Genomic DNA, 12935 nt, shown 5'->3' with positions numbered 1-12935 from the left:
GGCGGCGGTGGCGCCGCCGGGGGTCCGCCCGGGACTGCGGAGGCGGGCGTGCTGCAGCCCGCGGGCGCCACGGCCCCGCCAGGGACTCATACCCTCGGGAGACAGAGGAGCTGAGCGGGGGGCGGTGGAGACGGCGGCGGCCCGCCCGGCCGGGGCTCTGGACTGTGTCCCGAGACCTTGCCCGCCTCCAGGCCCAGTTCCCGGTTCTCCCTCCAAACGCAGGGACCGCCTGAGGCTGCAGGGTCGGCAGGACAGATGCTGGCCTCTGTGGGGGAGGTCTGGAGTTGCGATCGGATGCAGGAGTGGGGTCTCTGGGCGCAGTATACAGGATGGCCTGGGTCCCTGCCAGACAGTCTGGTCTGGGAGGTCTGGGTCCTGGGAGGGCTGGCAAGGGCTGAGGGAGACGGGGAGGAGCCTGCTGACCTGCCAGACTGCAAAAGGGACAGTGGGATTAAGGAGACGGAGCGGACCCCCAGCCCACCAGGCTCATTCCCAGACCCAGGGAGGGACGTCAGAATCTGCAGGCATTTGGAATAGCTCTGCGCAAACAGTGGGCAACACTCGTCCTCAGCTCTTTGCCCAGGGTTGGTGGTTCTGGCCAGCAGCTCCCAGCTTCCCAGAGAGGGTGGAGGAAGGAACAGAGAGGTGGCTGGAGACCTACCCCTTGGAGGTCCCGCTCAGGACTGGCTCGCCTCTAGTGGGCTGAGGTGGTCCACCCGGGCCAGGTATGTGTGAGGACCGGTTTGGGGAGGAGGCTGGGAGCGGGCTCCTTAGTGAGACAATGGGCCTCAGTCCCCCTGTTCCTACAGAGGGCCCTATGGGACTTCAGCCTTAATGGACAGTGAGGTCTTGAAGTCATGACCAGAGACATACAGGGACATCCGCAGCCCCAGGTCCACAGGGCCAGGGACCTGTGCCACACAGGTACCATCCACTTGGTTGAGTGTACCATGGATACCCCATTTGTGCAGCACACGCATGCTGTGGCTTTTTACACATAGGCCAAGGAGGTCACAGTGCAGTCAATGGGCTTTATTGGGAGGAAGGAGTTTTTCTGCTGGTCAGAGATCGGTTTGATGGAATGGGGACAGGATGGGGATCAGCAGGGAGGAACATGAAACTGGCCGCTCCTCAGTTCCTTCATGTCTACATGCAGGCAGGCCAGGCAGGCCATGGAATAGAGTCCACATCCTGGATGGGCAGCCCCTAGCCACGATGCACCACCTTCAAAGGGCAGCTTCTCCAAGTAACGCCCAGTGAGTCACTCAGGGATGGTCAGCAGGCACTGGGAAGATGGCCAGAGCCACGTCTTGGAGGGCGAGCCCAGCTGCAGCAGCAGCAACAGCAGCAGGTGGGCCCTGGCGAGCGGGCCACTGCCAGGGCTTTCCTTCGGCCACTGCCCAGCCGCTTGGCCTCACAGGCATCCCTCTGGTCTCGCAGCCTCGTGTTCAGCTCCCTGGGGAAGGGGAGTCCAAGGTTCAAAGAGGTCTCAAGAGGCAGCATTCCAGGGTGGGGAATGTGGGCTCTGCTCTCCCTCACACCAGAAGAGAGGTGTCCCACTGGGGCTGCAGCAGGAGGAATGGAGGACAGACACAAGGAAGGACTTCCTCCAAGTGGGATGAGGCAGTGATCAGGAATGTGGGGAGCTGGGAGCTCCCGAGTTGAGCCGAGCCCCTTCCCTCCTGGGGCCTGAGCCAGACCGCACCTGAGGAGCTCCAGCTGTCGCAGGAGGCTGAGCTTCTCTTTCTGCATGTTCCTTGAGACTGCGACCACCTCTCTGCAGGAGGGAGGTGGTGACCAGGATGCAGGAAGGCTCCTGCGATGGCCCATGACCCTACCCCACACAGACCCTGAGGGCGGGGCTGGGACAGGGGCTGGGGATGGAAGTGGCCCGCACCTGAGCCCCAAAAGCGATCCCCGCCCGCCTTGCCCTCCCAGGGCCCGCCCCAGAGGGACGGCCTCCTCCCCCAACCCGAGGCACCGTAGAGTTTGCTCCTGACGGCCCTGCAGGTCGCCCTCCAGTATGCGGAGCTGCTCCTGCGCTCCCTCCAACTGAGTTCTCAGCGCCTCGTGGGCTAGCCACAGCTGGGCGTTCTGCGCCTGCGCCTCCAGCTGCTCGCTGGCCCGGGCCTGCAGCTGCTGTTCCAGCTGCGGAGATGGAGGGGCAAGGGGGATCGAAGCTGGGGAGAACCCCTCACCTCTCCTTCGGGGCACTGCGTTGCCCCTGACTCCCAAGGGTTGAAGCGCCGGGGACACTGAGGCACAGGGGAACCACAGGTTCACCCAGGAGTACGTGGGTGACGGTGGGGACCCGCCAGGGGCGGGGGGTGGGGGGCTGGCAGCTGGCGGCCACTCACCTCCCGCTGTCGCAGGCCCGCACGCTCCAGCTCCTGGTCGCGGTTCTGCAGCTCCAGCTCCAGGAGGCCTCTGCGCTCCTCCCGGGGGAGGTCCTGGGGTTCGCGGGGAGCTCCTGAGCCTCAGCGGAGGTGGGGGGCCGGGGCCGGGTGGAGGCGATCGGGGAGGGCGGGGTCAGGGAGACGCGCGTCTGGGATTGGGCCGGGCGAGGGCGGGGGCCAGGGGCGGGGGAGCTTCGGGCCCACCTGAGTCCGCAGGCGCTGGCGCTGCTCCCGAAGTTGCTGCTCCATCTCCTCGTACAGACACCGCACCTCCCTCTCGTGCTCGCTCTCCCGCCTTCGGGGACCGGGCGCAGGACAGCTGCTCTGAGCCTGCCGGCACTATAGACCCCAGCCCCGCCTCCACCGCCTCCCGGAGTCCTGCTCCGGGGCGCCAGGACTCGCCCCGGCCCCAGCCCTCACCGCCGCAGCGCCTGCTCCAGGCTGTCCCGCTCTCGGGCCGCCTCCTCCAGGCAGGCCGACGCGCGCATCAGAACGTCCTCGAAGGAGCCCAGCAGCTCCGGTCGCTCGCGCTGCAGCCGGGTCCAGAGCGTCCGCACCGCTTGCTGTCTGCAAGGGGAGTGCGGGTGCTGAAATTGAGGCGGGGCCTCCCCGACCCCATCCCTAAGGGTAAGCCCTCCGAGGCACCTGCAGCCCTGGATAGGCCAGCCGCGTTTGTACATGCAGGGGATCCCTCTCGTGGGTGCTCTTGCCCCTGCCTGGGCTCAGCGTGTACGGGACTTGGCGGGGCAGCCAGCTGTCTCCTGTGCACACAGGGCTGTGCTGGGCGCCTGCCCTTCTGCCCACAGCCTTGCCGGCTGCCCCCTGAAATGCAAATTCTGCGGGAAATCACGCTCAGCCCCTCCCAGGTGTCACAGCTGACAGAGCGACTGGGCCAGTCCCCGCGTGAGTACCCTGAGCAAGAACAGACGTCGGGCACCCTGGACAGGCAGCATGAACAGGGGGGCATAGAGGAGGGAACTGGGAGCCGCGCTGGCACCAACTCACTCGCCCAGGACGGGGGCCACCCCCAGCTGCTCCAGCGCCTGGCCGACTCTCTCCTCCTCCTCTTCCTCCTCCTCCAGGGAGCCCCCAGTGCCATGCACATCTGACCAGCCCGACTCAAAGGTTTCCTCTGGAGCCTGGGAGGGCAGTGCGCCCTGGGCTGATTCCACCCCCACAAACTTCCCTGTGGACACGAAGGTGAAATTACCAAGGCTGTGGGGGAGCACCCTGGCTTGGCCACCCACCCCACCCCCACACATGCGCACTCACCCCCACACACAAACACATCCTGTCCGTATCCCAAGCCCAGTTTCCTGTTTTTCTTCCTTATTCTGGTCTGATTCTTGGCCCAGGAACGGGAGGTAACACCCGGGCCAGGATGGAGCAAGCCTAGCTCCCAGTCCCACCTGGGTTTGGCACCTTAGGGGCCGGAGCAGGAGGGCCAGTTCCACACACAGCATCTGTGGGGGGCTCCCTCCGGTGCCTGTATGTGTTGACACCAGTACGTGCTCCGCGGGGAGGCCACGGAGAGGCACAGACTGCTGTCTGTGTTGGGTGCGGGCCCCAGGGTGCCACATGTGTCAGTGGAGAGTCTCTGCGCAGCAGGGCATAGGGAGGTGTCTCTCGGGGCTTAGCTCACCAAGACCAAGGCAGAACTCCCAAGCGGTGAGGAAGCCCATGTGGGCCTGATCCAGGCTTTCAAACACAGCCTCTAGCTGTTCCGGTGTGAGGGGCAGGTCGCTCTGCAGGCCCTAGCCAGGCAAGGATGGCACAGCTGAGTAGCCAAGGTCGGCCCCTGACTGGGGCAGCTCTTGGGAGTGGGGATTCACCTGCAGGTCATGCCGAGTGATGAAGCCCTTGGCGTCCTTGTCACACAGCAGAAACAGTTCCTGGGCCTGCTGCAGCATCTCTGCCCTTGGCCTCACAGAGCCCGCCTCCTCCACCTCCTCCTCCTCCTCCTGGGCCTCCCCAGTACCCGGCTTCCTGGGCCTGGCCAGGGGAGGGGGGTTCCCTGCCATCATGTGCTGTGAAGTCAAGGCAGAGTCGGGGCCTGAGCAGAGCTCAAGAGACGTGAGTGGGAGAAGGAGGAAAAGTGGAGTGGCCCTGGAAGAGGACTGGGCTGGGTGGCAGCCTGTGGGGACTAAGGAGAGAAGGGCCTCCTCCTACCGTGGGAAGGTGGGACATGGCATGGCAGAGGTCCAGAGAGGAGCAGAGCTGGGGGTGGATGCTCCCTTGGGGGTACTGCTGCAGGAAGGGGTGTCGTGGGTGGGAGTGATGCAGGCTCCAAGCCTGTGGGGGCTGCCCAGGGAGCTAGAGGCTGCAGCTCAGGGGAAGCCAGTGCAGGACAGGAGCTGGGGAGGGCCACCTGGGGAGGGGGCAGCAGGAGAAGAAGAAGGCACCTCGTGGTGCCTGGTGATGGAAAATAAGGAGGTGGGGGCTCCTGGCAGCCTTGGGGGAGAGAGGTGGGGTGAGGGTCTGGACAGCGGGAGAAGGAGCTGAGCAGGTCCTAAGGTTGGGCACTGGACACCTGGCTGACCGCTGGGCCAGGGGGAGCGTGCGGCCAATCCTGGCTGAGTCGTTAGCCCCTGAGGCCGGGCCTCAGAGGTCCTGGCCTCCAGCGGTCAGGGGACGACGCAAGCTCCTCCCCTCCTGCCGCAGCCCCTCCCACCGGGCCCCGGGGGTGCAGACGCGGGGTCTCCACCTGGGACACCGATGGGACACGAAGCCTTCCAAGGCCCTGGTCAGGAACGCGCCGGACCGAGGCTGACGGCCCTTCCCCCAGCCCTGGGCGCTGGGGCCCCGCCAGACTCACCCCCTGCGGTTCGCGGAACCTTCCCGGGGCCTCCCTCCCCGCGGGCGCCCCGCCCCCTCATCAGAGCCACCTGTCGTTCCCACAACGCCCAGCTCCCGGATTTCCCAAGTTGACCCCCAGCACGGGGACACCTCCCCCAACCTGGGGGCCCCGGGTCCTCTCCTCCCAGCCCAGGACCGCGACTTTCTCTCCCCGCCCGTGCGATCTTCCCGGGGCGCGACCTCCCGAGAGGGCAAGTCTGAGGCCGGGCGGGCCGAGGGCGCGAGGACTCCGGTCGCACCCCCGTCCCCGGTGCCTCCCCGCCCCCGCCCCGCGGCTCGTGGGCTCCCGGGACCAGAGGCCATCCCAGCCGGAAGCTGTGCGCGCGGGCCGGGCGAGGGGTGGGGAGCGGGGAAGGGGGTCGCCGCCCGCCGCTGGGCTCCGGGGCCCCAGGTGGGCGCGCCCCGGGGTCGCCGGGGAGGCGGGCGCGGTGGGGACCCCGAGGCGCCTACCTGCCGCGCGGCCGGCGGCTCCCCCGAAGGCGGCGGCGCGCGGGGGGCCCGGCCCGGAGCAGCTCCCGCGGTCCTGCAGGAACTGGGACCCCGGCGAGGGCCGGGCCCGGGCGGAGCCGCCGCTACCGTCGCCGTGTCCCCGCCTCCCGGCGCTGCCCCGGCCGCCCGGCCCTCGCCCCACACCCCGGGCGGCCCGGTCTGTCCCGACTGGGCCGCGATCCCCGCCGGGCGCAGACGCCCCCCGGCGGCCCCGGGACCCTTCCCGGGCGGCGCGGGGGCAGGAGGGCGGGGCTGTCCCCGCGGATCCGGATTTGAGGCGCCAAAGTGTGTGCAGGACTAAGCCCGGCGGGAGACCGACCAAAATACCCCGATGCTCATCTCTCGGGTGCGGGGACCTCACTCCTGTGCTTTCCCAACTTTTGTCTTTCTTGTGGTGAAACGATTAACTCGTAATATATTACAAAATGGTATTTAAATCAGCGGCAGGATGCCTGTACCAGTGGGGAGGGCAGGAGTGGGCGTGGGGGCCAAGGAGGCCTTCCCCTCAGCAGCGGGACCCTCAGCTCTCCTGGGACACAGCCCTGTCTTGGGTTCTCCTTCCCGGAGCGCTGGGGGAAGGAGCTGGGTGGGGCCTGCACGGGACCTTCCTGCTGGGGGACAAAACCCATTCTCCTGCCAGCAGTCCCCCCACCCCCTGCCCCCAGCCCAGCCTGCACCCACCTGGAGGGTGGTGGGGCTCCAGAAGCCTCTGCTTCTCCGGGGGCCTGGGATCCTGCTGAACTAGAACAGGTTGGGCCTATAGGACAGGACCTTGAGAGGGAGAGGGGGCCGGCTCCTGGCACAGGCACCCAGGGACCTGCCCAGCCGGCTCTCCCAGTCCTGCGGTCCCACCGTTATTGTTGGCAGGGGGCTGCCACCACTGCCACAGCTACCTGACCCCTTGGCAAGGACTGAGAGCTCTGGACGGCCAGCCAGCCACCCAGCTCTGCCCCAGAGCCCTTCACCCATGGGCCCTCACGGTCACCACAAAGGGCTGGCTGCATCCCCTCAGACTGGCCAGGACAGAGGACACTTTAGGAAACTGTCTCCATGAAACAAGGTCCAGCCTCCTCTGGGTCAGACCTCACCCTGCCTGACATTCTAGACCCTTCCTATATATTGGTAGGAGACTGGCTACCCTGTGTGGTGGGGAGGGGGACAGGGGATTGGGAAGGTGTGTTTGCCAGCCAGAGGGGTTGGCCCAGGGCCTCACCCAGAGCCCTGCACCACATGCCCAAAGTGGAGCAGGCCCCGTGTGTCCCAGGTGTCCTGGAGTTCAGGTACTCAGCTTGGGAACCCCACCCTCCACGGCCATTCAACCCTGAGATCAGCCCCACACCAGCTGCGTCACCATGGAGTGGAGATGCAAACGCCACCTTTTGTAAACATTTCTTGGTTTTTATTTAGCAAGGATCTTGGTCCCAATATTTTCACTGGCCCTTGGAAAGTTAGGCCCAAGGGTCAGTCCGCAGACCTCAGGACAAAGCACAGCTAACATATGGGTCCTGGCTAGAGAGGTGGGCAAACCCCTGGAGGCCCACGAGTGCCTTTAGGGGAAGGCCTCAGGGCTGGCTGGCAGGCCCTGAATGTCAGATTCAAGGAGAACCTGACCTGAAGTACAGACATCGGCCAGGGAGGCACACACGAGTGAAGGAGGCAGGGGCTGAGCTGTGGCATTTATTACATCTGCTTTGGCAAAAATAAATAATTCTTCACATATGTTCCTCAGCAAAACATGACAAACGAGGAGGGAGGAGCAGGTGCAAAGTTCTCAGAAGTAATACTGCTTGGACTAGGGGGCACCAGGTGCTGGGGGCCCCGCCCTCTGCTCCAACTCTGGGGCGGAGCCTGGGGGGAGATGAAGGCACAGGTGAGGGCAGGAGTCTTGGGTACCCTCCCTACAGGGGCAGCGAGGGAGTGGTTGGTGGAAGGGTTGACCACAAGTCCCCTTCTAGCAGCCGTGAGGGGCCCCATCTTCTGACTCCTGCAGGAGAGAGAGAGAGGCCCGGGAGGGGGATCTCAGCCCATCCCAGGGCCCCACCTCACAGGGCAGGGAAGCTGGGGGGCCCAGCCCTCAGCACTGGGACCCCAGGGGGCTGGGACAGGTGGTGCAAGGGTGCTCAGCACGGGGGCGAGGAGGGTGGGAGCTGTGAGGGCCTAGGGGCAGGACCAGCGCCAGCAGGCATGCGCAGGGCGTCAGGTGGGAAGGCCACGTTGGTGCAAAAAAGGCCCAGCAGCAGCTGGCGCTGGCATTCCTCCCACTTGGCCAGCGCGTCCCCTAGCGAGAGGTTGTTGCGCATCCAGCTGGGCAGCGCCTCGCTGTAGGCAGCACAGGACAGTGGCACGGAGGGCAGGGACTGGGTGCGGCGGAGCTCCATCTGCTCGGACAGCCTGCGGTGGGGAGGGATGGAGGCGGGAGGGCTTTAGCAGAGGCCACTGAGGCTTCAGGCCCTGGGTAGACGCAACAGTGACAGGGGCTCACCTGGAGGGCAGGTGGCTTCCCAGCTTCCTCTTGGCACGCATCACCAGGTACTGGCAGATGCTACCCGTCTGCTCCTTCATCCACCGGATGTCCTCAGGGACGTCAGGCAGCCACTCCAGCAAGCTGGGCCGGGTGGGGAGGCATGGCCGAGGGTCTATGGCTCGGCCCTCATGCCATGCCCCGTCTAGCCCCGCCTGTGCCCCAGCTTCTGGAACCCCTGATGTGGCATCTCTGCAGCCCCCCAACCTGTAGCCTTTTCTCCAGGTGACTCCCACTCATGGATAACCCCAAAGTCTGGTCCCCCTGCTCCCTGCCCCAACCCCCCCAGTCCACTCACCGGATGGTAAAGGACACAGCACTCTCCAGAGGCAGAGTGTAGGGCACCATCATGGCAGTGGCCAGACGCACGGGCAACATGTTGGAGAAGGTGCTCAGCAGATCCTTGGGCTCTATGCAGGCCTCCAGCAGGGCTGGGGGAGACACAGGAGGGAAGCTGACCGTTGCTGGGGAGGCCGGGACCTCTCTGGCCTCAGCCCCCCCAGCAGCCGGGAGCTCCCATGCACCCCCACCCCCACCCCCACGTCCACACACCTTCATTGAGCCGCGCAGGCAGATGTTCCAGGATATGATCCTCCAGGGCTGGCTGCGAGTGGCTATCCACTAGGGCCCTCTCTGTGGCCTCCTGGTTGTCCTCCACATCCTCGTCCTTGGGGGCATGGGGGTGTGCAGGGGGCAGCGCCAGCAGGGGGTTGGGTCGGTTCAGGAGGCCTGGGTGGGGACCCCCAACAGGTGATCAGCACTGCGGCAGGGACAGCAGTGCAGAGCTGCGGTTCCCACCCGCCCACAGCTGCTTGGGGCAGCACCCACGCACCGTTCCGCCTCAGGAAACGCAGGCCATCCCGATAGCCCTGCTTGCACATCTCCCGCAGCACCTGAGGCAGGGACGGTAAATTAGAGCAGGGCGCCACATGTCCCCTGTTCTGCTCCCTTGAGTCCCTGGCGTCCCCAAAACCCCTCTGCTCCACTAAGCTCACGTGGACCCAGCTGGACAGGCCCGCAGGCCACAGCACTCTGTCCCAGCCCTGAGAAGGGGCTGTCCAGACCCCACCCCAGCCTGGTCCCTCCAAGAAGGCCATCTGACAGCTTACCCACCCCTCAACCCCCAGCACTCAGTGAGGAGAGGCCCCGCAGGCCGGCCCCCCAACGCAGGGCTGGCTGGGCAGACCCACCGTGGGCTCGGGCGGGAACAGGGCCTTGGACAGGCGGTAGAGATTGCGTAGGTTGAACTGAATGCTGGTGTTGGTCACCCGGAGCTCATGGATGTTGGTGGAGCTGTCCTGCGGGCAGATGTCACTCTCTCCCGAAAAGGGGGACACAGTGATGGTGTTCTTAAGCTCGTACAGGGGCAGGTTGTCTGAGATGCCGCCGTCAACATAGCGCTGCAGCCGGGACACACAGTCACACAGGGAGATGCCTGAAGACCCACTGGACTACCTTGGGCCCTACCCAGTGGCTACTTCCCTTGGGCCTTTCACCCAGTGGGCACTGGGCACTGGCCATGGGCCTGGCTGACTATTGAGCAGATGGCTAGGCCTAGGGGGGTGGGGTGGAGACAGCCACGGGAAGTATGTGTCTCTGGGGACCTGCCGAGCTGTTGAGCAACTCGAGGGAAGTGAGGCAACAGGCAGTGGAGCAGTGAGGGGCTGGGGGGCACTGACGGCCTTCTTCCCCACTGCCCAGGAAATGTGCCAGGGGATACTTACTACGCCCTGGAGGGAGGGCGGGATGAGGCCACAGTACACGGGGATGAATGTGCTGCACACATTGGCCTGTGGGGCGGGGACACGGAAGGAGTGGTGAGCAGGAGCCCAGGGTTGGTCGTGCACCCCCGGTTCTGCCCCAGCAGGGCTCACCTGGATGAGCTCGTCCTTGGAGTGGAAGTGGGATATGATGACGTTCTCGCCATCAGAGACACGGGTCAGGGAGATGCCCAGGCGCCCGCTGGCACGCTCATGGCTGTCAGCGGGCAGGGTCTTGAGAAGACAACTCCGGATGGTCTTCACCAGGTTGAAGGAGGGGTGCAGAGGACCCAGGAACCGCTTCCGCGCTTCCTTGGACACTGCGATGATGTTGGCACCTGCCTCGCCTGGGTCAGAAGGGCCAAGGGTCAAGGGCCGGCACTCCTGGCTTAGCACACGCCCCACGGCTCCACTCCCGGGGGCCCACAGCACGTGGACATGTGGCATCTCCACCCACCCTGGAGAACTCCCAGGGCCGGCCTGGAGCCTGGCCCACAACCGGGACTTTTGCTACCTGTCCCTGGAGAGACAGAGTCAGGCTAATGCCCCAGGAGATCTGACAGCTGTAGCCAAGGCCTGCCCACTGCCCAGTATTTCCCAACTTCTTGGTCCGATCCATGAGTCATTGGGCCCGGCCTGGCGTGGCCCCCTGCCTGGGAAGGCAGAGGTTCAACCTTGACCAGCCTCAGCCTTCACCCACTTGGCCAGATCCAGATCCAGGGAGTCCAGCACAGGCCTGTGGGTATGAGGCTGGAAAGAGTGGGGTCCCACCATCCCTAAGAAACCATGACTGTGACCCACTGCAGCCAAGAACAAGCACCTGCCATGGTGCTTCTTGGGGGCCCAGGGGTGTTGGCCTCACCAAAGGCAGAGCAGAGGCCCAGGAGCGGTCACAGAGTTGGGGGGCCTTGAGGAAAGCTGCACATCACATTATCCTGCTCAGAAGTGGGGCTAGAACCTGCCATGCTGTGGGGACTGCAGCTACCCAAGCCCACTCATGAGAAAGAGGCTTCCTGGGGGTGGGAGGAGATGGTGCTCTGGGACCCATGTCCTCCACTACGCACCAGGGAGCCAGGTGTGTCCTGAGACTGGCACACAAATCTGAGAGACAGTGGCCTGAAAGCTTCCAAGACAGGGAGGGCAGGGCCACAGAGGTGAACCCCTAGGTCCCCAGGATGGAGAGTTCTGCTCCTTCATACCACCCTCCTCAGGACAAAGGTCATGGGCAGGGGGCAGTGGAGAACACTGGACAGGCTCCCAGTGGGCAGGGCATTTGAGAACCTGATGACCCTTCGGTCACCCTGGCTACCCTGGTAGGTTGGGGGCTGGGCACCATGCCCAGAACTCCTGAAGTACTCCGTGTGCTGTAAACAGCTCTTGCAGGCGCCTGCCGGAAGTGTGTGTGAGTGGAGAAGCCCATCCCAGCACACAGACAGACAGCCCTGCTGTTGCAGGACGGCCCATGGGGCTGGAAAGTCCTGAAGCACCTCCCACCCCAGGGAGTGTGGGCAGAAGACTTTGGCCAGCCCTGGGGACCCAGGCCCACAGTGGGTGGCGTGCAAGGAAGGAGCGGGGAGGGGAGGGCCTGCCCTGCCCGGGCCTGCCCCGCAGGGCTCCCCTCCCAGATGCCCCAGGAGGCACATGCCACAGTACCCAAATCCTCTTAAGAGGCCGCCCTCGTACAGGGCCCCGGGCACAGCGCAGCCTGGAACAGCACAGCCCCAGGACACGGTGACCGCTGGCACCCGGGCCGCCGCCGACCACGGGGGCGCGGAGGCCCCTCCCCCGGCTCTCGCGGTCCCGCCCACGAGGTACCTTCTCTTGGCGATGAAATCTCTCGGCTGCACCTGCCAGCGCCTCCAGCCTCCGCGCTCCGAGCCGCGGCCCCCAAGGCGCGCGTGGCCGCACCCCAATCCCCGGGCGCCCCGGAGCCCAGCAAACCAGGCCCGCCCCCGGCCGGCTCCCGGCTCGGATCTGCGTCCGGTGACCCCTCCCGGCCGCCCGGCGGCCCGGCCCACGCTGCGGCGGCGCATCCGCTCACCCAGGCAGGCCCCGGTCACCAGCGCCGTGGCCGTGAGCGCCCCGGCCGAGGCCCCGTAGATGTGCGTGGCGTTGGCCACCAGGAAGGGCGCGTGCTCGCGGAGGCAGGAGGCCACGCCGATGTGGTAGACGCCGAGGAAGCCGCAGCCCGCGAACGAGATGTTCCACGTCGCCTCCCGGGGGAACATCGCCGCGGCCCCCGGCTGCGGGGCTGCCGCGCACCGCGCGCTCCGGGGCCCGGCCCGGCCCCGCCGCCGCTCCAGCTCGGGGTCCCCGCCGGCCGAGGCGGAGACGCTGCGCGGCCGGCGGGCGCGGCGGGGCTTTTAGCGGGGGCGGGGGGCGGGCGGGGGCGGGGCCGGCTCGCGCCGCCCAATCGGAGCGCGTGGGGAACGGCCGCGCCCTCCGGGGCCCGAGCCCCGCCCCGCCCCGCCCCGCCCCGCCCCGCCCCACGCCGGCCGGGGGGAGGGGCGACCCCAGGCCCGGGGCGCGCGGAACCCGCCCGGAGGCTGGTCTTCCCGCCCCCTCCTCGGGGTCCGCCTACAACACCCACTCGGGGCCCTGAGGAGCTCGCCCCACGGCAGGGACCCCGCCCCTCCCGCCTCCCCCCCCGTGACTCATCCACAGACTGACCCATAAACGTCTGGGATGCAAATCGTACGCAGCTTCCAGAGCTGACACTAGCGCTGTAGACCCCGAGCTGACCTCAGCCCCAGCTGCCCGCGGCCTCAGCGCCCCCCACCCCCAGCTGGCGACGAACCTGGACTGTCCTAGCGTCCGACCTCGGCTCCTCAGGGTGTGGGGTCCACCGGGCTGTGACTCGGGCCCCGCCCCGCCCCCGCCAATTGCCCCAGCAGGTGGAGCATCCCAGTGATG

General features: G+C 66.4%; 2 protein-coding genes across 4 annotated transcripts; both read right to left on the bottom strand.

Annotated features, from left to right (window-relative positions):
* Positions 1-1017: 1017 nt before the first annotated feature.
* CRACR2B (calcium release activated channel regulator 2B) lies at positions 1018-7258 on the bottom strand. 3 transcript variants are annotated; one of them, XM_041722172.1, is made up of 11 exons: positions 5703-5950; positions 4566-4764; positions 4229-4423; positions 4039-4150; positions 3402-3582; positions 2817-2963; positions 2601-2691; positions 2358-2450; positions 1982-2148; positions 1706-1777; positions 1018-1456 (listed from the first exon to the last, which is right to left on the bottom strand). In XM_041722172.1, the coding sequence occupies exons 2-11, from the start codon at positions 4581-4583 to the stop codon at positions 1276-1278; spliced, it is 1257 nt and encodes a 418-aa protein (XP_041578106.1). In that variant the 5' UTR covers positions 4584-4764; positions 5703-5950; the 3' UTR covers positions 1018-1275. The 3 variants fall into 3 exon arrangements, with proteins under 3 accessions (XP_041578106.1, XP_041578107.1, XP_041578108.1); XM_041722173.1 differs by lacking the exons at positions 4566-4764; positions 5703-5950 and adding an exon at positions 6423-7258; XM_041722174.1 differs by lacking the exon at positions 4566-4764 and having other exon boundaries at positions 5703-6031.
* Positions 7259-7405: 147 nt separating this feature from the next.
* PNPLA2 (patatin like phospholipase domain containing 2) lies at positions 7406-12326 on the bottom strand. The gene is made up of 9 exons (XM_041722171.1): positions 12064-12326; positions 10137-10369; positions 9987-10052; positions 9453-9662; positions 9095-9155; positions 8815-8991; positions 8561-8693; positions 8224-8346; positions 7406-8132 (listed from the first exon to the last, which is right to left on the bottom strand). Exons 1-9 carry the CDS (start codon positions 12248-12250, stop codon positions 7862-7864), a joined length of 1461 nt encoding a protein of 486 aa, XP_041578105.1. The 5' UTR covers positions 12251-12326; the 3' UTR covers positions 7406-7861.
* Between the last annotated feature and the right edge of the window lie 609 nt (positions 12327-12935).

This window comes from Vulpes lagopus, chromosome 11, assembly GCF_018345385.1.
Source record: "Vulpes lagopus strain Blue_001 chromosome 11, ASM1834538v1, whole genome shotgun sequence".
Classification (NCBI taxonomy): domain Eukaryota; kingdom Metazoa; phylum Chordata; class Mammalia; order Carnivora; family Canidae; genus Vulpes; species Vulpes lagopus.
The sequence above is the reverse complement of the archived record's forward strand: the minus strand, read 5'-3'. Positions and strand labels throughout refer to the sequence as shown.

Bases quoted from the DNA above. Each gene is read 5' to 3' on its own strand.
- CRACR2B (XM_041722172.1), bottom strand. The intron at 3,583-4,038 runs GTGAGCTAAGCC...TCGTGTCCACAG, and splicing joins GGAGTTCTGCCTTGGTCTTG to GGAAGTTTGTGGGGGTGGAA. The intron at 2,692-2,816 runs GTGAGGGCTGGG...CGGTCCCCGAAG, and splicing joins CTGGAGCAGGCGCTGCGGCG to GCGGGAGAGCGAGCACGAGA.
- PNPLA2 (XM_041722171.1), bottom strand. From the start codon at position 12,250: ATGTTCCCCCGGGAGGCGACGTGGAACATCTCGTTCGCGGGCTGCGGC. The intron at 9,663-9,986 runs GTAAGTATCCCC...TCCCGGCTGCAG, and splicing joins CGCCCTCCCTCCAGGGCGTA to CGCTATGTTGACGGCGGCAT. The intron at 9,156-9,452 runs GTGGGTCTGCCC...TCCCTGCCTCAG, and splicing joins TGTTCCCGCCCGAGCCCACG to GTGCTGCGGGAGATGTGCAA.